This window comes from Cavia porcellus, unplaced genomic scaffold (genome assembly GCF_034190915.1).
Source record: "Cavia porcellus strain 051 isolate PalLab524CR breed Dunkin Hartley unplaced genomic scaffold, mCavPor4.1 scaffold_18, whole genome shotgun sequence".
Taxonomy (NCBI): Eukaryota; Metazoa; Chordata; class Mammalia; order Rodentia; family Caviidae; genus Cavia; species Cavia porcellus.
Genome location: NW_026947501.1, coordinates 23579791 through 23604072, shown reverse-complemented (window position 1 = coordinate 23604072; position 24282 = coordinate 23579791). Strand labels below are relative to the sequence as shown.

The 24282-nt window shown below is 37.4% G+C and overlaps 1 protein-coding gene across 2 annotated transcripts in view; it reads left to right on the top strand.

Moving 5' to 3' along the window:
- Positions 1 to 24282, top strand: part of Gfpt1 (glutamine--fructose-6-phosphate transaminase 1) — a 63940-nt gene that overhangs the window by 31263 nt on the left and 8395 nt on the right. For both annotated transcript variants that reach the window (XM_003469036.5, XM_005003364.4), the window contains 8 exons: positions 1984 to 2089; positions 4840 to 5003; positions 6104 to 6199; positions 15134 to 15231; positions 15872 to 15992; positions 16458 to 16615; positions 22976 to 23090; positions 23522 to 23649. In XM_003469036.5, coding sequence (XP_003469084.2) covers positions 1984 to 2089; positions 4840 to 5003; positions 6104 to 6199; positions 15134 to 15231; positions 15872 to 15992; positions 16458 to 16615; positions 22976 to 23090; positions 23522 to 23649 — 986 coding nt within the window. The remainder of the gene's footprint in view (positions 1 to 1983; positions 2090 to 4839; positions 5004 to 6103; positions 6200 to 15133; positions 15232 to 15871; positions 15993 to 16457; positions 16616 to 22975; positions 23091 to 23521; positions 23650 to 24282) is intronic.

Below are 24282 nucleotides of genomic sequence, written 5' to 3'. Positions count from 1 at the left end.
CTTGAAAAACACTTAACAAAGTACCCTAAACCTATTTATTTTTAATGGCTGTTGCTTTCGTTCTTTTGTCTAGAGCAGAACATTATTTTCTTAAATAACCTTTGCCCCTGAGATACTAGTTAGAACTTATTTCTCTCCCTATCACTCTTCTCCCTAGCCACTGGTCTTTCTAGAAGAAAACTTTGCCAGTAAGAATGTGGAATGTGGGTCTAGAATTCTCCATCTCTCTTAATAACTCCACTTGTGTATATTTTATCTGTATACATTACCTTGTTGGTTGTTTGGGATACTTTTAGAAATAATTGAAAAACCATAGCTAAGGTCTTAAGAAGTTGGAAGAAAAATTTGCCATGATAGATTGCTTTTGAGTAAGCTTTATTTCTGTAGGTCCTAGGAGGTAATGAGTGGTTCAGTGAGAGTTAGCATCTTATTGAGGGGGCTGTGTAAAGCAAGAACTCTGGACTGGTGATTAGGCCTTTGTCATTTCTTCAAGTTGTGACAAAAAAGCCACTTTTCTCTCTGTAGAACAGGGATGATAATTGTATTACATCTCATGAGATAATCAGTATATGGGAAAACATTCTGGGTATGTTACAGTTGTATAGATGTTATTTAAATAGGTAGTGATACTTCATCCTCTTAAATATTCTAATAAATATTCTTTTATTCGAAGAATGTTTGGAATGAAATTTAACACTCCTAGGATATTCCGTAAACAAAGCAAATTGTATTTATTTTTGAAAGGTAGCGGTTGGGCAGTTCTTCTCATTTTCTTTGAGACCAGGTAGCATATAGTACAAGTTGAACTCATGATCCTCTTGCCTCAGTCTCCTCAGTGCTGTGATTACAGGCATGTGCCATTGTGCCTGGCGCCTTCTACTTGTTTTTTAATTCACTTTTTTGGGGGATGGGTGGGTTGGGGAATGCTGAAGCTTGCACCAGGGCTTTGCACTTGCTAGGTATGCACTGTGCACCTGAGTTATACCACCAGTCCTTTTTTTTTTTTTTTTTTTTTTTGCATAGAGTAAAATTCAAAAAAAAATTTTTTTTTTTGTCCTGGGGATTGAACTCACAATCTTGTGCTTACCAAACAAATGCTTGAACCGCTAAGCTAAATCCCTGGCCCTAAAATTCAATTTTTGATGGACAGTTTCTAGACTTTTGGTCAAAGGCAAACAGTTAACGACTGCTGTAATCAACGTATACAAAATTCCTTTCTCACAAAAGTTCCCTCTGTAATCAACCTTTGTTCCATTCTACAACCTGATAAACACTAATCTGTTATATTTCTATAGTATTATCATTTTTAGGTTGCCATTTTATATTAGTTTTTAAACTTTGATGTCTTCTAAAACTCACCAAATAATCAGGAGTGGAGAACTTTTTTTTCTTGTCTTTATTTATTTATTCTTTATTTTTGAGACAGGGTCTCACTATGCAGTTCAGGCTGCCTTGAGCTCACTTTGTAGCCCAGGTTGGTTTCGTACTCACAATGATTCTCCTGCCTCCGCCTCTCGAGTGCTGGGATTGCAAGCATACACCACCATGCCCAGCTAGAGTGGAGAATTTTGAATGTACATTCCTAAGAATAGTCACTGTGATAAGTATAGGAGTACAAATTTATGTGTATTAGGTCTATCAAGTTTGGTATGAAATTAAATTATAATTTTAGTGAAAAAAGTTTATGATATTAATGAATTATTGTGTTTTACCTGAAAAAGAAATATTACATTAAAAAATTTACAGTGTAGCACTGTTAGCTGCCACGCTATATTTTATGGTTGCTATGTCACTGTACACTTCTTGTCTGTTCTTATTGGCTTATTGCATGGAAAAGGGTGATCTGGCATTTTAAAATTGCTGAAACTACTTTGTGTTGCAATGGTTTTTTTTTTTCCTTGATTTTGTAAAAATTTATGTATTTTTCTGAATTAACCATGATTTTCTACATATTTACCAATTCATATTAACTATATGTGCTAGGCAAAGACAAGAAAGGAAGCTGTAATCTCTCTCGTGTAGACAGCACAACTTGCCTTTTCCCTGTTGAAGAAAAAGCCGTAGAGTATTACTTTGCTTCTGATGCAAGGTGAGCATCCTCAATTGGTTCAAAGAGAATTTTTAGTAAAATTTCTCATGCTGTAGTAAATGAAGAAGTCATTTTGTATAAATTTAGTCATGTTTTATTGGAGAACTTTCTCTTTTTTCGTATTACTAGGGATCACACCAAAGGCCTTGTGCAAGCCACTGATCTGTATTCTCAGCTCTAAAACCTTCTCCACTGAGAAGTATAAGTAGCCTTTTAGAAATGGGGCCATAAGTGCACTCCTGTCCCACTCTGAAGCGTGTAGGTTGGTTTAGCAAGGAGACAGATAGTCCTTGACACTTGTTCCAGTGCAGTTACTTTGGAGCACTTGTAGTCTTTCCTTATTTCTCTCTTTCTCTCGCTTTCCCCTTCCTTCTGTCCTTCCTTCCTTCTCTTTTTTCTTTCACTTTTCTTTCCTTCCTTTCATTCAGGTTACCTGGATTTTGTAGAAAGGAGAAATTTTGATTAATTCATTACTGCTGTCATTATTTGCAGTGTGGTTTAACCTAAGGCATTGAGCATGCTAGGCAAACATCTTACCACTAAGCTAGATTAGCGAATAAAATAGCTTAAGTGGTATCATACCAATTATAGTATACTAGCTGAGCCCATTTTACTTTTATTCTAACAAGCATATTTATCGTTTACATTCAGAATGAATTTATAGTATTATCACGTCAATAAAGGAATAGTATTAAGAGATTGTATGAACTATAGTGATGTGGATAAAATGGTCATACAAATGGCAGTAGGTATTTGAGTTACTCAGTATGGCTAAAAATAAAAGGAAATAATAAAAATTAGAAAATGATAACATTTAGGACTTAAGGGAGTATATTACCTCAGTGGGAAAACAAGGTTCATTGTTTTCTATTTTGTATCTGTCATTGCTATCATTAAGTGGCTTTGTTATGGAGCTGACAATTACCGTTTAACTGGAGATTACAGGCACGATCAGTCTTTTTTTTTCTTGTATTCATATTGAACACCCTGAGCAAAGCCATATGCTAGTCTCAAGGACGCATAGTGAATAAGAAATAAAAACATTGCTTGCCATTAAAGAGCACTTCCGTAATAGAAGAGAATTTTTAAACAATAATGACACAAATATAAACTTTCCATTGTAATAAGAACTACAAAATACGTAGAACAGGGTGATTTATCTCCTTGCGGGTAGGTTTTTTTTAAGGACATGAAGCTTGAAGTGAGAAGTAAGGAGAAATTAGTTAATTAGATGACTAAGTAGAGGGAAGAACACTGATTTTCTGCAGATGGCTCATCCTGTGAGAGTTGAGGAGAGATGTACGTGAGGCTAGAATGGAGAGTGAGAGGTGAGGCTGGAGAAGGAAGTGTAGGGGTCATTCATGATAATGTATTTTGATATTTTCCTTGGGAGCCAAATAGAAGCCATTATTGGTTTCTTGAGTAAAGGAGAAAGCTTGACTAGAGTTACTTTCTGTAGTGGATTGGTAACTGGTGGTCAACTTAAATACCAGCTGGACTGAATCAGCGTTGTACTGAGTGTAGATGGCCCACTTGAGGAAAGTTGCCAGCATAAAGAGACCTGGAGAGGAAGACTAGCATTGTGGGTTCTCCTAAATGTTGTTGTTTGGAGCTGTTGGTTCGCCTGGAGGAGTTTGTCATGCTATTTCCCTTGATCTGAACTTGGCTATTACTATTGGAAGAGCTTGGGACCTTGTTGCTGAGAATGGCGGTGGTTCATTTTGGGAGAGCTTTCTTCCTTACTTTGAACATCACTTTCTGGCCCCAGAGGGGAAGATGTGTGATGTTTAAGCTCCAGGAGAAGTTTGTCCTGCTGGCTCCCTGATATGTACTTGACTGTTTTTGGAGGAGGAGCTTGGGATCTCATTGTCACTGAGGATGGCTGTGATACTTCTGAGGGGAGCCCTGGTCCATGGTTTGAGCATTGCTTCTTGGCTCCAGTGCAGAACCTTCTGTCTAGCACAGATCCTTCACTCCTGTTGGCATAGACTTTCTTGATCTTTGGGCCTTCCCAGTGCACATCTGTGAAGCAGACTTACATGAATCATCATCATGGGCTCTGGGCCTCCAGCTGGACTTCTGGGGGAGAGTGTCGTGGGCTCTAGGTCTTCAGCTGGACTCATGCAGGATAATGCTGTGGGATCCAGCCCTCGGCTGGATTTCCTTGGGTCCTTTAGTGTGCGGATGAATTTCTTACATTTTGTATTTAACTTCTTGGGTGACTATCACAAAATACTATAAATGATGTGCCCTGTATGTAATCGTTCTTCTTGCAAGCCCTAACTACTACTACACTTTCTGATACCGATTTTTGGCAGAAAAAACAATGAATGGATGGAGATAAAAGAGAACTTGGAGGGATTAGGAGGATACTACAGTAGACAGCCTTACCACTGACAGCAGTTTGTACTAGTTTGTGGTGATGGACATGACAGGAAGCTTTGAGAAATATTTAGGGATTAAAATTGCAGGATTTAGTGATGTGTAGGAAAGGAGGAAACAGCCAGGCCTTTTGAGCTAATCCAATCCGGTTAAATTGTTGTGCAGAGAGCCTCTTATTTTTTGGTCCACAAAACCCCCACCCCCATCCTGTCACTGCCTTGTAGGTGATGCCATTGTCAGAAAATTTATGGAACTACAGCAATATTATAGCATTTGTATTTAAATTTAGTCCTTGTGTCCTGCAGATAGTCCTTTCAGCAGAATACTGACCCATGGTTGACTGTTATATCTCCTTGAATGTTTTATAGTGCTGTCATCGAACACACCAACCGTGTCATCTTTCTAGAGGATGATGATGTTGCAGCGGTGGTAGATGGCCGTCTTTCTATCCATCGAATTAAACGAACTGCACGAGATCATCCTGGAAGAGCTGTACAGACTCTCCAGATGGAACTCCAACAGATCATGAAGGGTGAAAGTTTTTGTCATATTGTAGCCTGGTGTCCTTAATGGAGGTGGTCAAATTTTTGTCCACTGGTGAATCTAATAATAAGGTTGAGTGAAATCTTCCACATGATTAGTAAAGAGGCAACCTCAGGAAAAGGGGTGACTTTTTAGAAAAATTATCTCTTGATCTTAATAGTAATTTTTTTTTTTTGAGACAAGTTCTTGCTATATAGTTTAGGCAAGGCCATGAACTCACTAAGTAATCCAGTCTAGCCTTGAATTTACAGTGACCTTTCTGCCTCAGCCTTCTGAGTGTGCTAGGATTATAGGCATATGCCACCATACATGGCTTACAGTAGTTCTTTAAAGTAGTTCATGGTTTGCTATTTTTAACATCATAAAAAAGAAATTATTTTAATGGTACCTGATATTTTAAAGATATGCTTAAAGTATACATATAGTTTGTGTTCTGTTACTTATTGTGTCCTATCTGTTAGATAGGAACAATAGAACCTACCTCATTAAGGGTATGTGGTGGTTAAGAGGGTTCATTATGTAAAGACATTGAAACAGTGCCTGGCACACTTAATGCCATGTTTACTGCTATAAACCATTGTGATTATTTTGATTTTTTTCCTTTCTGGTTGGGTTATGATGGGAATAAAAACTGACATTTATTGCACAACAACTATATGTCAAGTTCCTTGCTATATTAAACTCACAGTACAGTCCACACTGTGAAATAACTGCTGTTGTTATCTTATAGATTAAGAAATTTCCCTAGTTGAGATGGTGTAGGATAGAACCATGATTTAAGCCTAAGTCTGACTGCAGAAATTAAGCTTGTCATTTTCCTGATTTGTTAAAACTGCATATTTTAGGTGTGCGGTAAATGATAGTAACATTTTTGAGACAAGTTCTTGCTATCTCCATACTTGTTTTTCTTCACATAGAGTAAAATATATTCATCCAGTTCTTTAGTTGCACAATACGTAAATATTGTCCGTTGCATGGCGTTTTGTTTCATTTGTCAAGCCAAAGGAAATAGACTTCTAGTTATGTACACATTTCTTATTCTTGGATTAATTAATTTTTGTGTTAATGTTCTAATTTCTATTAATGTAGGCAACTTCAGTTCATTTATGCAGAAGGAAATCTTTGAGCAGCCCGAATCTGTTGTGAACACGATGAGAGGAAGAGTCAACTTTGACGACTACACTGGTAGGACGGAGCAATGGTTAGAGTGAAGGTTTCTGGGGAGGTGCCATCAGCAACCTGGGAGTTCAGTGACCCCTGTAGCCTTGTAGAATACCTCTGAGTGCCAGCTGTCACTGGAGGCTCCTCCTTCAGTGTGTGATTCTACTCATATGAGATATGTAGAGTAACCAGATTGATGGAGACAAAAGTAGATTTAATTGTCACCAGATGTCCAAGAGTGGGTGGGGGGAGCAGGAATTACTGTTTAGTGGATATAGTTTCAGTTTGGGGTGATGTAAAGGATGTGAAGATAGACAGTGGTGTTGTTTGCACAAAGGTGGGCTTATGCTCAGTGCCACTGAATTGTGTGCCTAGGAACAGTTAAATGGTAAATTTTATCACTGGGTACCTGCCATGACTGTGGGGTGATAGTTTTGGGCTCTGTCCTGGGCACTGTGTGTTATAGGAAGAATGAGTCCTGGTCTGCTTGCTAGAAAACTTACATGTATCAGGCTAGGGTTTCTCTCTCAGGTTGTAAATAACTGAAGGTGTAACCCTCCCAGAGGTCTTCTAGGAGATTCTGATGCTGTGTGGGGGAACCTTTATTTTCCTGCATGTGCAGGTGGAGGTCAGAGTGCAGCACTGGTCTTGTGTGTGGACATTCTACAAACTGTTAGTTTCAAAGTTGAAGTTTCATAGACAAGAGTAAACCATCAAAAAATGATACCTGGTATAGTCTTACCCTTAAAGTTCTAATAATTTAGAAGGGAGTGATGAATACATAATTGCTTAACAAAAGGCAAAATATTGTCTTATTTAGTATCACATTATCATTAGAAATTTTATTGTTGAAATGCCAAAAATTTAATGTTGAATTTGGAGAAAATAGAAAATGAGTCTACTTGTGAAAGCAGCTTTCACATCAGGGAAGACTTCATGAAGCAGGAAGCTGTGAGTTTTGAAGGATTTGGAAGGTTTAAATAGGTGAATCAGATGGAAACAGTTGTGGAGAAGAGCCTGAGTTAAGGTGAGATAGTGGAAAATTACTAGGAAGCTATTTGTGCAAACATTTATAGACTTTTGTCTATCAGATCTAGTACTCAAAGAGCGGTAAAAAGGAAGGAAAGAACTAACAGGAACTACCGTGGAGGCCAGGAATACGTTCTCTTGTTGGGGCTGGGTGGCAGGTACCTCCTTTTATAGAAGGCTTGTGAGCCAGAGGCGACCCAGCTGTGCTTTGCTGAGATGATCTGGGTCGCAGTCTCCTCTGTGTCCTGAAGGAGTGCGAGACTGAGCTGCAGCTGTTACGTAGGTGTTACCCTGTCGGGGGTGAAGTGAAGGGGCGGGGGGCTAGGAGGGCAGCAGGAGCAGTGCAAACCGGGATTTCCGTCTCCTGGGTAGGGGTAGGGGCGGTTGCAGTTGAGTGGGCTAGAAGGAGTAAGAGAGCAGCAGATACACCATTTAGGGTACTTATGGAATTATGGTCAAGAAAATAATTGTTTCAGAAGGGAGGAGAACGAGCCAGGCATTGAGAAATTCATGGCATCAAGTCTTCTCTTCTGTCCACGAACTAGGAATCAAACTCAGAACCCTGAACATGAGCTATACCTTCAGCCCTGAGAAGTTCATGATTTTAAAAGATTTTTTTTGTCTCTAATTACATATATAACATTTCTATAATATAAACAGGATAGCTATTACTTTTTTGTTTGTAAGATGAGGCAGTCACAGCTCTGCAGGTCGAATGTGTTGCCAGTGTCGTATTGCTCGTCACGCATGGCGCTGGTCAGTGACCCTCATGTATTCAGTGGTGCTCCAATTGCTCTCTGTTCTTGCCCCTGTCTACCAGGCATTCATGCTATTTCTAGTAATTATGGCCTACACATTATCAGAATAAGGCTCCTCTCAAAAGCATTATCAGTTCAGACCTTGGGTAACTTCTAGATCTATCTACCCTAAACTCCCTCAACTGCCAGGGCATTTGCTAGGACTACTTTTGGAGAAACACAGTGACTAATTAATTTTATCATCTTACCTCCCAGTTGTTCTGCAGTGCAAGTCCCTCTGGTACTCTACTTTTATACAGAAAATATGACCCTGATCCATCCTAGAACTGCTGTTTCCCTCCCAAACAAACCTTTGTGGTGTATCCCTAAATGTGTGGGGTTTTGCCAGCAGGCAGCTAGTGCAGGAATGCAAGAGAGCCCGTGTGGATAGGGCAGCCACAGGGAGGGCACCGAGAGATGCGGCAGAGCGAAGCAGGCGACAGGTCGCCGAGGGCTGGGAAGACGCAAAAAGGACTTTGTGTGGGAGTCTTAAGTTATTTGGGAAGCCAGGGACACTTTCTACTGTGTGTTTTCTATTTTTCTGATTTCAAAATGGAATACCCCTACTATTAAAATTTTAAGATGAAGATATAAAATCATTCAAATAAATAAAAAGTAAAACATATTCCTTGGCTTTATAATATAACTAAAATAGGAAAGAGGATGGGGAGCTAAAGAGAATGACTGGTGGAGGCTGGGAGAGCACAGGAAGACCATGCCCACAAGGATGCACATTTCTTTCTCCACCGCTAGGGCCTCAGCTGTGTGAGTTTAGAGCCCAGGAAGTTACTCAGGGCCCTGATTGGGACGTTCACCTACTGGCCACTCAGGCAGTGCTAGGTGGGTGAGAGAATGAATGCTGAATGAAAATTTCTTGCAGGTAGAAAACTAGTCAGTATAAAGGGTTTCTCAGATAACATACAGGTAAAAAAAGAACCATGTAAATAGTTGGAGACAGAAAAAAAAAAAAAAAGAGGACACACCTTATGGGAGGGTTTTAAGGCCAGGTTTATGTTTTTCAAGGATCACTCTGAAGACGACTGTGGCTGTGTGTGGAGGGAAAACTCTAGGGCAGTGATTGTGAACCTTTTAGAGACTGAGTGTCTGAATGGCAATCCAGCATTGCAGCTTAACCTGAACACTGAGGTTTTAGTTTAGAAAAACAACTGCTCTCTGATGCCCAGCTGCTGGGGTAAAGTGAGGGCTGCTTGGCTCGCATGCTGACAGAAAGCACTGTGTGCCTGCTGTGGCCCGCATGCCATAGGTGCACCACCACTCTGGGAGGTCAAGAATGCTTTATGGGAGAGATGCCGGTAGATGTGGAAGAGGGCTGAGAGCAGCAGAGGATGCTGCCGGCTTTTAACTGGAGCACTTAGGTGAGTGGCCACAGCGTTTGCTGAGCGGGCACAGGCTGAGAGGAGAGTGGCATTATATTGTATGCAAAACAATATTTTGGATACCCAGGGAAAGGGGTAAGAAACATAACACTAAGATAGTTTTTTTCCCAGACAGGCTTATGAATTAGATATAATAAAATTTATGTTCCTTTATGTAAAATTCCTTTTTTAAAATGGACTTTTTAAAAATATATGAGATCTTGTTATGTTGCTCAGACTGGCTTTGAACTATGAGAACTCAAGTGATCCACGTGCCTCAGCCTCTGGATAAAATTTTGAGTTTTAAAAATTTAAAATTTTCTTCAGTACATGTTTGTAGTACATAGTGATTACATTCATTGTGAGGAACTGATACATATACATAACTCATCTCCATAAAATAATTTTTTTGCTAACATCAGATTCATTTATTTTACAAATTCCTTTCAAGTTAATTGTCATATATTGCAGATAACATCCAGACTAATAGGCCAAAAACATACAAAACCTATAGGAGAATATACTAAATCAAGGCCTATCTTTAGATACATCATCCATGCTGGATTACAGTAACTTTTTCTCCTTTTTTTTTATTGTCTCTCTCTTATTTTGTACTTTATTTGTATATTTTCTCACAAAAGAAAAGTCTCCAGATCTTTAAGCTTGTGAGTCTCATTTATTTCACTTAACATTATGATCTCAAGATGCATCCATATGATCTCAAGATGCTTATCCTTCTTTATGACAGAATAGTACTCCATTGTGTATAACTACATTTTCTTTTTTCATTCATCTGTTGATAGATGTATAGGATGCTTCCAAAATTTAACTATTAGAAATTGTGCTGTTGTAAGTACAGGCCTGCATACATCACTGTGATATGATTGTTTTTCTTTTTTGATACAGGGTTTCACTATGTAGTTCAGGCTGGCCTTGAACTCACTTTGAGCCCAGGCTGACCTCGAACTCGCAGTGATCCTCCCAAGTGCTGGCATTGCAGGTGTGCATCACCATGCCTGGCTTGATATGATGTCTTTCGGGAAGATACTTAGAAAAGGAATACCTTGGTCAAATGGGATTTCAAGTTTTAGCTTTTTGAGCAATCTCCATACTGATTTCCATAATGACTGCACTGGTTTATACTCCCACTAGCATGTACAAGTGTTCCTTTTTCCACATGGCCTCTGCAGCATTTGTTATTTGATTTCTTGATGATAGCCATTTTTTTTTTTTTTTTTGGAATGAGATGTAATCGCAGTGTTGTTTTAATTTGCATTTCTCAAATGGCTAATGGTGTTGAACATTTTTTCATGTATTTATTGGCTGTTTTTATTTTCTTGTCTGAGAGTTGTTTATTCATTTCAGGTATCCATTTTTGATTGGGTCTTTAAGTTTGGGGGAGTCTAATTTTATTTGAGTTCTTTATATATTCTAGTTACTAGTTCTCTGAGAAATTTCTGGCAAAATTTTTTCCCCATTTTGTAAGTTGTCTCTTCACTATGTTTATTGTTTCCACTGTAGTACAGAAACCTTTTAATTTGATGTGATCTCATTTGTTGATTCTTGGTATTATTTCTTATTCAGCTATGGTTCTGTTCCGAAAGTCTTTGCCTATACCTGTGTCTTTAAGAGTTTTACCTATTTTGTTTTTCAGTTCTAGTATTTAGCTCTTTGATCCATTTTTGTTTTAGTTTAGTGCATGATGAGAGATGTAGGTCTAGGTTCAATCTTTGGCATGTAGATTGCCAACTTTCCCAGAACTGTTTGTTAAAGAGGCTATTTGTTAAAGACAAGGCTCTTTTGTCAAAGAGAAGGCTACTGAGTATGGCTGGAGTTGTTTCTGCATCCTCTGTTCTGTTTCTTTGATCCACAAGTCAAAATTCTGTTTTGGCAACCTCCATGCCATGGTCATAGTCATGATCTTTGTAAAGCTGAGATGTGGAATAATTTCCTTGTGCTCTTTTGTCTGTCTCCTCCTAAACCGCAGCCTTCAGCATCTACTGATTAACCACAATCCTGTGGTTTGCTTTTAAAAGAGCTTTTAATTGAAAGAAACAGTTGTAAAAATGACTCAAATTGTGCCAGGGATTTAGCTCAGTGGCTTAAGCACCTGCCTGGTAAGCACGAGGTTGTGAATTTGATCCCCGGTAACAAACAAAACAAACAACAAAAAAAGACTGCAATAAGTAGAACACAGTAAGCACTGTAGTTGTGTGTGCTTGTGGGGCGAGGGCGACTAAGGTTAATTACTAGTTTGGGGGGGCAATTAACTTTTTTTTTTATTAAGGAGAAAAAGAAAAAAAAAACAAATAGGGTACAAGTTATACAGAATTTCAGAAAAAATAAACAATAGGAAATCACTAGTTAATAGATTACATATTGTTATCTTAGAAATAGTTGTTCAAGGGGCTGGGGATTTAGCTCAGCGGCATAAGCACCTACCTTGCAAGCAGGCAGTCTTGAGTTCGATCCCCGGTACCGATAAAAATGAAAAAGACCAAAAAAAAAAAAAAGAAATAGTTGTTCAAGTTACAAAATTAAAGCATATAAAGTGGACTTCAAACAGTGAGACTGAAAACAGTTTTGTTCAATGATCCAACAAAACTCAGTAATATGGTTATCTGTCTTATACACTTAAATATATATGCGGTTATATTCTTTAGAGCACTTTCTTTTCCTTTCTTTTATACAATGACAATTACACGTTTTGGGTTTTATTACTCCCACAGTTCTTACTACTTTTTTTGAAGAGAGTAAAACCAAATGTGACATAACAGAACAGAGTCAGTCAAATCAAAAGGATGGACATAATAGATAATGTAAAAACAAAATACAAGGTGATCAACAATGGTTACCATACTGCCTCTTGCTATCTTAAAAAGAATTGCCTATATCATCAGTTATAATAAATTGAACAAAACAGTAAAGAATAAAACCAAAACATTGGAGACATTACAGGGCTTTAAAAGAAGATAATAGTCAACCGGAACGGGCGTCATAATGAATCTTATTGTCTGTACGGTTGTTGCCTATACTTTCGAACTTGGTACTATCAAGCAAAGCAGAATAGGGGAAAATCAGTCAAAGCAAGATGGTGAGGGCTATACAGGGTTTCAAATCAAGTTAATAGGAAATCAAAGTGGGTTACTATAATAATATATTGTGCTTTTTAAAAATTTTTCCCGTAATTAAAAAGAAAAAAATAAAAAGTAAATAATTGAAAAAAGGAGACTAAGATAAAAGAGGGCATAACAACAAAACAGCACAGGTCAAAGCATAACCATTTAAGCAAAATAGTGTTTCATCACAAGACATCCCGACATACAAGTAGTTACCATAATGTCTCTTTCCTTGAAATCTTTGAGTATAACTTCGTATACTGTAGCACCAAACATATCAAGACAATGTAAAACCATTTAAAAGAATGACAGTATTACAGGGTATTTAGAACCAACTATCAGAAAATGAACAACGGTTTCTGTATAATTTCCTTGTCTATAAAAGTTTTTGCTTATATTATCACATATAATAAAATCCAATAAGATAACAACCTGTTAAGACTGATGGAGACAAAAGAATAAAAGCTTGATGGGACTTCAAAGCAAGATGATATTAAATCAGCACTGGCCATTATGATATCTTGTTTTCTCCAAAATAGCTGTTCCTATCATCCAATCTTCTCTGCCTCATTTCTGTTGAGCTCTTTTTCTGTCATTAGTTGTCAGTTTGTCTTCTTCATTTTGCTTTCTGCTCCATTCATTGTGGCCTCTCTGCCACTGTTTCTGAAGTCTTGGTATTTTCCTTTTTTAGAATATCCTGCAGTATTCTCTGTAGAGTTGAATTGGTGCTTGAAAATTCCCTTAGTTCTCTTTATCCTGGAAACACCTTGTTTTTCCATCAATTTCTAGGGACAGTTTTGCAGGATGTATCAATCTTGGCTGGAGGTTGTTACGTTTCAAAGCTTGAATTATTTCCCCCCACGCTCTTTATGATTTGATGGCTTGTGCCTAGAAGTCTGCTGTAATTCTGATGGTTGTTCCCTTGTAAATGATCTGTTTCTTGTCTGTGATGGCTTTTAGTATTCTGTTCTTATATTGGATTTCTGGAATTTTGATTATTATACGCCTGGGTGTAGCTCTGTTTGGGTTGTAGGTGGCTGGGGTCCTGTGTGCCTCATACATCTGAGTATCTTTACCTTTTGCTAAATTAGGGAAATTCTCTTGTATTATTTCTGTGAATAGCTTTTGTAGTCCATTTGTTTGTGTCCCTACTTCTTCTTTTATGTTCTTAATTCTTAGGTTGTAGATCCTCTTATCATCTTCTAGTCTTTGTATTATTACTGTTTGTTTTCTTGTTATTTTTAAGAAGTTTTTCATTTCATGCTCCCATATTACAAGTCTGCCCTCCAATTCAGATAATCTATCCTTAGTTTCTTTCAAGCTGTTATGCCAGCTTTCGATAGAGTTTTTAGTTTCCTGGTAATTTCTTTGAACCTGCTTCATGTATTCTACGTTTTCTCTATTTTCTCCATCAAACAATTCTCCCCTTTTTTTCTGTTCTTCCATTCCACCATCTGTTTTTTCTTGGGTGGTACTTAGCATTTCTCTATTCTACCTATCTCTTGCTTTAATTCGTTAAATACTTCATTTTTAAACTCGTCTATGAGGCTCTGGAGATACCGCTTTAAGTCTATTGGTGCCGTGTCTGATATTGCATGTTTTCTGTCTTCCTTTGCGTTTCCCTTTCCTGGATCAGTGTTCTCCGGATTGGGGATTGAGGACCCTTTCTTGTTGCTTCCTCTTCCCATACTTTTTGTTCCTTCCATACAAGTGAATGTAGGAGGCCCAATTTTTTTCTCTTTTTCGGTTATAGTTTGTTTGAATTGTGCCGGCTATGTGTTCCTGTCCACTGCAGTGTACTAGGGAGACACAGACCTGGGCAGCCTCTGCTGGGCCCGCCCCTCCAGGTTAACCTACCGAAGGCTTCACCGCTAGGTTGCACGTCCAGGCGCTGGGACCTGGTTTGGACTAGCCTACTGGGTCTAAGTCAGTGGCGTCACGCAGGCCAGGCTCTCCCCACCAGTCCCGCTTGAGACGGGAATATGTGACTGAAGTTACTGCAGCGCCCTGTTCCGGCAAGTCTGCCCGGTCCCAGAATGTCCTTTGCTGGAGCCTCCTACTCTATGAAAGGGTCCCTGTTCCCCTCACTCACCGCAAGTCGATGTAGGGCTCCCTGGTAGTCCTGCTCTCAACTTGGTTCGCAGATTCCCACTCTCAGAGCTTTCGCGCATCTCTCTCCCTGCCCTGCAGATTTGGACGCAGCAGTGGCAGCAGGAAATTCAGATCGCGGCTTCTAGTGGTGTGGGTTCTAGCTTCCGCACTGAGATTTTATCTGTTCCTGTTATAGCACCAGGATTGGATTTTCAGTTAGTTTCTTTTAGCTTAGTTCATTCCTGGGTCAGTAGGGTGTATTTCTCCTTGCTTAGGACTCCTTGTACGCAGCATTCCTGGATTGTAAGTGGGGTATCTCAGAGAGCCTCCATAGCTGCTGCTGTCTATCTGCCATGTTCTTCTGGAAGTTGGGGCAATTAACTTTTAACCAATTACTTTACTTTTATGACTGTGGAAAACTATTTATCCCAAAAGGAATATGAATTCTTAAAACAGCAATATTATTTCTCATGTTTACTGTAGATAGTCATAAAAAATAATTGCCTACTTCACATAAATAATTATATATACCACTTTTTATTTCAGTGAATTTGGGTGGTTTGAAGGATCACATCAAGGAGATCCAGAGGTGTCGGCGTTTGATTCTTATTGCTTGTGGAACGAGTTACCATGCTGGTGTAGCAGTAAGTAGCTTATACATTTTTAATTATGTTATGTTGGGTTTTGGAGGGTACCTGCAACACATCATGTAAAACTCTCTTTGGTTGAAACATGTCTTTTCATGTTTAAAATGGTAAAAATCAGACAAGGGTTTATAGAACAGTGACTCCTTGAATGGTTTATCTGTGGAAGATCTGTTCTGCGCAGCTCTTTACACAGATAGACCACTTACAGCTGTCTTCCTGCGAGTCCGCGAGAAGAGTGCTGTACCGTCCTGGACTAGGGAGCACGCCTCCTGTGTGTACAAGAGGGGCGCTGAGGGTGGCTAGCATTGCTCACTTCTCAGGTTCATTCATGGATTCCAACTGGAGCAATGCTTTCTCTCCTCAAAATAATACATGTGAGTGTATTTGCTTGTAAGAATGTCTGCACTCCTAGCTGTCTAATGCGACTCGTACTAAGATGTTAACAGTGAATACTGTTCTTATGGGGTAGTGGGATTTTGATTGTCTTTAATATATTACTTATATTTCTTAACTTTACGCATAATTTTTATGATCAGAAAAAGTGAAAACTATCAATTGAATTCTAAGAAGTGCAATGAAAAGAGTATCTGAAGTATCTGAAGGCAAGTTGGATGACCATATCGCCTTTTCTCTGCAGACACGTCAGGTGCTCGAGGAGCTGACTGAGTTGCCAGTGATGGTGGAACTAGCCAGTGACTTCCTGGACAGAAACACACCAGTCTTTCGAGATGATGTTTGCTTTTTCATTAGTCAGTCAGGTATGAAGGGAAGGGAAGTAATGTTTTTGTAGTAATTCTACTGTATTTTGGCAAAAACTGGTAAAGAAATTGGTATTACAGATGATAAGTACAGATTTACTTTAATGTTACATTCTTTTTTTTTTTAAAGGAAGTGCTTATTTATTTATTTATTTATTTATTGGTATTGGGAATCAAAGGACCTCAGTGCTTGCCAAGCAGGCGCTTATGCCACTGAGGTAAACCTGCAGCCCCTTAATGTTACATTCTTTAAGAATTGGTAAAATGAAGACCTTTTATGCTCAGAGTGCTGAGCTTTCAAAAGCAGAAAAAGATCTTAATAAAAGTTTTATAAATTAAGTACATGTTTTATGCTTTATGTAAAACAAATGATATTATTAAAAGAGTGGTCAGTTTATTTTGCATCAAAAGGCAGCAGATGCTGAATCTACTCCATATGTTAGTTCTTTGGTATCTTTTACATAGGTGAAACAGCAGACACTCTGATGGGTCTTCGTTACTGTAAGGAGAGAGGAGCTTTAACTGTGGGGATCACAAATACAGTTGGCAGTTCTATATCAAGAGAGACAGACTGTGGGGTCCACATTAATGCTGGTCCTGAGATTGGTGTGGCCAGTACCAAGGTAAATTTTTGATTTCTGTCTTTAATAATTGTGTAATCATAGTGCTGGTGAAATAGGCTCGTTTGTAGACCAGTATATATTTTGTTTTTTATTGTGAACAGTTAATATAACTCACATATTTTAGTGATCACTATAAATATTGTAATACTTAAGGATAAATAAATAATAGGCATAAGACTATAATATCCTTCCTTTACCCCATCTCAGTATTTAGGGAAAAGTACATGTAAGTACACTTTTAATAGGTCTCTGCTAGATAATTCCTGTTCATCACTTAAAACCATCCCACTAGGGACAGTGGAATACATAGTACATATATAAATATCGCCTTCCTAAGGTAGCTGGGAGTTAGAAAAGCAACATGTTAGACATAATCTAGTTAATCCAAGTAATTGTCTTTCATATTTTTATTTATATATTTCTAGTTTCTTATAAGTATCCTAAAATGCACATACTTTTTATTTTATTTTTATTTTAATGCTCATACTAGTTTTGAAAGTTTGTGTAAAGGAATATTCCTTGATATAAAATATGGCAATTAAAAATATGTTTATAAAATTTAAAAGTGAGTATTTTATAACAGTATTTGTTTCGCTTTGGAAATTACATCTATGAATATTTAAAGGACTTTGTTTTTAAAGGCTTAGTAAAACTACTTTGCTCTTAGAAATTGGGATATGCATAGATTTAGTAATGATAAACATCTTAGAAAAATAGTACAAATACAAAAGATTTATCTCTTCATAAGTATTTCTTTTCTGTTTTTCTGCTTAAGCCTAATACTCTTTGCTGATTATCTAATTAGATACTTGGGTATTGGTGCTTTTGGGTTTAATTAAAGGCTTGTGGAAGATGATGTTGACTTGTATGTAACCATACTTGAACTTCTTTATTTGTCAGAATCCCATGGTAAATTTTTTGGTTGAAAATCTCTGATTCTTATGTAAGAACTCTGAGGTTTTATTCCTTGGCTATTTTGATATTACTGTCACTATAATTTACAGAGAGCTGACCCTTCAGTTTTCTCCGTATGGTAATTTAACATGGACGATGTTGGGCTTGGGTTCCCATCTGTGGCTCAGTGTATACGCAGCTGCCCTCAGCAGCAGCTGTGGATTTAGGGCACAGTGTCCAGACAGACAACTTTGATGGGACTGGAATCCCAGAGCTCCTTTATTCATATCGTGAAACAAAAGCTTCAATATGCCATATGTGTGATTAAAACAATTCAAATTTTATAAAATGTGATTAGAACTGTGAGCTGCCAAGAGAAAGAGGTCTTTTTCCTAATTTTGTTGTTTATGAGAACTGTATGTTTCCTAATCATTTTATTATGACTTACAAGTATACAGTGCTAAAATAGTTGTAGACTAATATCCAAATACCCACTCTTTAGATGTTACCATTACTTATTTTGTGAAGTTTTAATGTTGTTATATATAGCATTCACTCACTTTTATATGTATAATTTTAGTAAATGTATTTAGCTGTGCAATGTTACCACAACCTGGTTTTAGACTGACTTTAGTAACGTGATGACAGTCCCTTATGTCTCTTTACTGTTAATTTTTACTTCTCCTCTCTAACCTTATGCCCAACAATAATTGTTTTCCCTTGCTGAATTACATTATTTTCCAGACATTTATACAGTGGGTTTATATAATGCATTATATATATATATATATATATATATATATATATATATATATGAGACACACACACACATTTTTTTTTTTGGCTTTTTCATTTTTATCGGTACTGGGGGTCGAACTCACGACCGCCTGCTTGCAAGGCAGGTGCTTATGCTGCTGAGCTAAATCCCCAGCCCCTCAATGCATGCCTTTTGTATCTGGCTTTTTCTGTGAAACAAAGTTTTTAAGGTTCATTCAGTTATTTTTATAAATCCTTTTTAAAAAAATCTTTTCTTTGATATAAGTATAGATTTATGGGAAGTTGCAAAGTTGTATTAGTCAGCTTCACATTACTGTTAACAAATACCCAAGGCAATTAACTTATGAAGAAAAAAGGTTTATTTTGGCTCATAGTTCTGGAGGTTCCAAAATTAGGCAGTTCCATTGTACTGTGCTTCTGGCAGGGGTAGAATATCATGGCAGGAGCATATGGCAGAACAAACTACTTATGTCTAGAGCTGGGATGCAGAGAGGATTAGAGAGTCAGAAAATCCCTGGTCTAGTTGAGAGAATGGTGCCAGTGGCCAACAGCCTTTCTAAGTGTCCCACCACCTCCCCATAAGGACCCAAGCTTTAACAAATTGACATTAGTCAGTGGCACCTATTCAGACCATGGCACGGGTACAAAGAACACTCATATACTCTTCACCTCTTCACCTAGCTTTCTCCAATGCTCATATCTTACATAAGGAAGTAAGCATCTTTTTATACTATATACTTTTAAGAGTGACTGTGTTGAAGATTTAGTAATATGGCAGTTTAGTATTTTCATTTTTTTAAAATTCCAAACTAATTTTGTTTTCTTCAACTGTCTTAGACATTACGGGTATGGGATTATTTCAAATAAGTTTTGAGATCTTTAGACTGTTTCTAAATTTTAGATACAGGTTTATATGTTAATTGTTAGTCAGTGAAGTTATCACTGATTTGGATCCCTGGGCTCAGTGATGATTCTGTTTGTGAATTCTTAACCTCATTTGAAAAATGGTCAGGATTAGAGGGATATTATTGACTTTCTTATAATGTCAGACCATAGACAATTTGATACTTCTGAGGGAATTAATGGGCAAAAATATGTAGCTTCATAAATTTTTGTATGTTATTGCAGGTGTTTAACTTTTCACCACAGTGCTGACTTTTGTTGAATTTTAAAAAATATACCCATGTAACTTTGTTTTTGGCTGACTAAAAAGAAAACCAAATTTAAAAATTCAGAATCAACATTTTCCTGGTAAATTCTTTTAAATCTTAGTAGATTGCAGTGGAGGATTGTAGCTTATTTTTGTCCTGATTGGTTTCTTGGTATGTGTCGTTGAAGTGTAAAATATCAGGGGTGGGGGTGGTTCAGTGGAGAGTACTTGCCTAGGATGTGTAAGATCCTGATTCAATTCACAGTCCTGAAAACAGAGGAGAAAAGAAAATGAAAATATAACACTGAAATTGGAAATTAAGCAATAATAGCAGTGCATTGGAAAAAAAATGTGTAGTTTGAAATTACTTGCATTTACCGACCAGTGCTGAAATGTTTTCAGTTTAAAAAAACACTAGATTGTAGAGTAACATTTTTAGTGGTGGACCGGAAGAACTGAAATATGACTTAATCGGTCATTTTGAGTATCCAGAGGTGGTGCAAGATGGTAGGTCGTTCCCTCTGTCCTTATATTTTTGTGTTTAATTGGTTTATTAAAAAACAAACCACAGAAAAAAGATGTAGTGTAGAGGCAGTGGAATTTAGATCGTAGATGGTCTTAGACTTGGAAACAGAAGACTTCAAATCTCCTTCAGTGCCGTGGAAAAATAATTCTGACCTCCTAGTGGAACATTATATGAGTACAGGGACACATAGAGTCCACCAAAAAAAAAGTGTACATCAGAAAGAGAAAAACTTGTATAAATATTTTAATACTGAGTATATTGAGATATCTTGAGATTAATACAAGTTATCTTTGGCCTCTACAGATATAAGAGGTGTTCAGAGTGGTGGCCATTCACTGTTAGTGTGGCGCACTGCTGCTGGGGTATCCGTGGTCATGAGATTGCTGCACATGCGTTTCAATTTCTTCTTTAAGAGCCGGCAGTATAGTAGGTTTTCTGTGATACAGAACATCCTCGAGGCTCCTTTATATGATGGTAGCACCATCTGTTGAAAAAAACATCATAGTATTTTTGTTCCTGAAGTATGTGTGGCTCAGTAGTTGTGGAAGAGCCACAGGGGAAATAGGGAGGCTCATTTAACTGTTGGGAAGATAAGGCACATTATAGACACTCATTTTATTTTAAAGGTGTCTCATTATCTAAATTATGACGGAAAGTACTTACTAATGAAGTGATCCATGAAGAATGATAGAAATTCAATACATTAAAACTAGAATATCCTGAAGTTAAAATTACACAAAATATTACTGTGTAGTCATTGATACTATAACCTGTCATAGCACAATAATCCTAATGCTTTAATAATAAAAATGTAAGTAAAATCTTCAAATATCTGAAACATAAAAATGTTCCTCTACACAATTATTGACTTAAAAAAAGATATCAAAATTACCATTAAGAAAGACATGTTAGAAAAAATAAAGACAGTGAACAATAAGGATAAAATTGTGGTCAAAGTGATAATTAAAGGTAAATTTATAGCATTAAATCTTTATTTTTAGACTGGGTGTAGCAATGTATTCCCAGCACTCAGGAAGCAGAGACAGGAGAATTGCTGTGAGTTCAAGGCTGGATTAGATAGTGACTTCAAGACCAGCCTGACTGCATAGTGAGACTGTCTCAAAAAAGCCAAAAAAATAAAAGAAAAAACTATTTCTAAGAAGAAAATGAATTATTGGCTGGGGATATAGTTCAGTGATGCAAGCACCTGCCTGCTGAGTGCGAGGTCATGAGTTTGGTCTCCAGTATCAAAAACAAAACAAGACTTATTGAGTTCAGTTAGAAAAAGAAAACCTAATAAGTGATAGTGAAAAATGAATGAATGAACTACAGAACAGAAAACTAGGATCTTCATCTTAGTAAACCTCAGCTGCTCTTTTGGAACCTTCTTAGGATTTTATCCATAGCAGTACTGTGACATGGAAGTAAAAAAATACCCTAGACTGTCTGTCAACGTGATGTTTCACTTTAATTACCAAAAGGTTAACCTTGGGTTGGTATGAAACCTATTTCATATTATTTCTGTTCTAGAAGTTCTATGTAGTTTAGTAAGAAAAGATAATAAAACAATGGAAAAAGATGAAACAGAATTCTCCTTTGCAATTGTGGTTGACTACTTGTAAAGCTTGAGAATATCAACTGAAAGACTTCTTAGAGTAAACACACAAGCCAGTTGGTGCACACCTGTGATTCCAGTGCTCAGGGAGGCTGAGACAGGAGAACCACTCTAGAGTTAGAGGCCAGCCTGAGCTACATAATGAGACTTTGTGTCAAAACCAAAAAGCAAACAGACAAACATTTAGTAAGTGCTATATATAAGACAAAATCTCTATGAACAAACTGTCTGCTTAAAAAGTAGTTATACGGTTGTCTGCTAGAGGGAAATTCTGCTTTCAATAGCTATAAAAACCAAATCAAAATAACTTTACCAAGAAACACATAGATGGTCCATAAACATTTTTAGATAAAAACAATATTGCTGCACTCAGCAGGCAGGAGCATTGATGTGAGTTCAAGACCACCCTGGGCTACCAAAGTGAGCTCAAGGCCAGCCTGAACTGCACAGCCAGACCCTGTCTCAAAAAGACAAAACAATAACAACAAAATACTGCTTTATAGACTTAAATTCCTACCATGGATTAATGAAAATCTGTATTTCTAGATGGGAAGTTTGATTTTTTTTAAAAGAAGTGATAGATCTGTGGGACAAAATCAATAGTCCTGCAACAAAACTGTAGTACCTCAAAGACTATAGAAAATGCCACAGACCAATAGAAAATGGAGAGAAAATTGGCTCCATTTAAAATAAAAACAGTAACACTTTCACTAAAATTAATTTTAGATAGACTAAAGAAAAATGTAAAAGATAAAATGGAGCAATCAAAACAACCTAAAAGCTTAAAAATATTTAACTGATTAAGCTTCTAGTAATATGTAAGAATTAAATAAGAAGACATTGTATTAATCCAAATCCATTGTATTAATCAAACTCAGGAAAAGTACTTGAAACAATATTAGAGGCTTTCTTAAAATCAGTTAAAACCCAAAAGACAAAAACCCAAGTTGAAAAACAGAAAGAAAACCCCAATAAAATTCTCAAAGAATATGAATATCTGACAAACATGAAAATATTTTAGGTTCAAGCTTTGCATGGTAGTCAGGCATGGTGGCACGTACATGTCATCTGAACTGCTCCAGAGGATCATTTGTGCTGATGGGTCCAAGACTAGCCTGACAACGTAACTTTCTGAGAAATCCAAAATTCGTGGGGTAGGCAGAAAGGGAGGGTTGCAGCCAGGTGGAACTCCCAGGCCTGGGCCAAAGCTGCTGCCCACGTCGGGAATTTCTCATTCCTCCTCCTGCTCCTCTCTGTCTCCTTTCCTTTCCCCTTTTTCAGTCCCCACCAGCCTTGTACTTAAGGTCTTCCAGTTGTATTTTCATCTTTTTTAAACATTAAAATTTCTAAGTTTTCATGAGGCAGCTGCAGCTCATTATCCTGCCTGTGGCATTTCAGGCCTACACCAGCCAGTTTGTGTCCCTCGTGATGTTTGCTCTTATGATGTGTGATGACCGGATCTCCATGCAAGAGAGACGCAAAGAGATCATGCTTGGATTGAAACGACTGCCTGGTATGAGAATATTTACGTGTCCTTTTGTTTTCGAAGGGAGTGGATAATGGGTAAAATTCCCTCTCATCCTCTCTGTCTCTGTCTCTCTCTGTCTCTGTCTTTCTGTCTGTCTTTTTTGAGACAAGGTCTCACTGTACAGTTCAGGCTAGCGTTAAACTCACTTTGCAACCCAGGCTGTCGTCGACCTCACAGCGATCCTCCTGAGTGCTGGGATTATAGGTGTGCATGACCACGCCTGGCTCTCTTCTTACTCTTGAAGCTACTTAGTAAGATCTTTTTGCTTTTACAGCCATATATTAAAAATGCCTCGATGATACTGCAGAAGAATTGAAGCACTAACTTTTGTTGATTGCTACCAATATATTATTGTTAAATCTGTTAACTTTAGTATACATTTTTCATAGATTTTGCTAACATTTATTTCTTACCAGATTTGATTAAGGAAGTGCTAAGCATGGATGATGAAATTCAAAAATTGGCAACAGAACTTTATCATCAGAAGTCAGTCTTGATAATGGGAAGAGGCTATCATTATGCTACTTGTCTTGAAGGGGCGCTGGTATGTTTTTGCATAATCTCAGTCTGTTGACGTGTATATAGACCGGCACAATCATTATTTATTTTAGTTTCATTTAGTTTTGTAGTGCAAGACCTTCCCCACACTAGGCAAGCAGAATACTGAGCTATACCCCTGGCCTCAGTCATACTCTTTGAATGAATGAAGTAGATGGAACTTTTAAAGTATTCTTTATTAGTGCATTATTTTTTTTCCCTTAAGAGAGTGTTTTGCTTTTGTACCTGGGGAATGACGACAAGTCTTTTGTTCAAGATTAACAAAAGAATTGTAGGATTGATTTTCCAAGTACTCATTTGATGTAGTGTTAACTAGTATTGTCCCAGAGTGTAATACCAAAGTAAAAACCAAGAAAAGCACATTTTACCATGATAACTTGTATTTAGCAAGTAACTTGGGTTTATGTGTTGTTCAAATGTGAAAGGTTAAATTAAAATTAGCAAGTGGGAGAATAGTTACAAAGAAATACGAAAATATTCAAGATAATCTCAAACCTTAAAGAAGTCCTTGTGGAGCTTTAAAACTTCCAAATACTATACTGTAGATAACAATAAATACTATAAAAATAGATACTATTGGTACTATGATGATCTACTAACTTGATAGGTATATTTATAG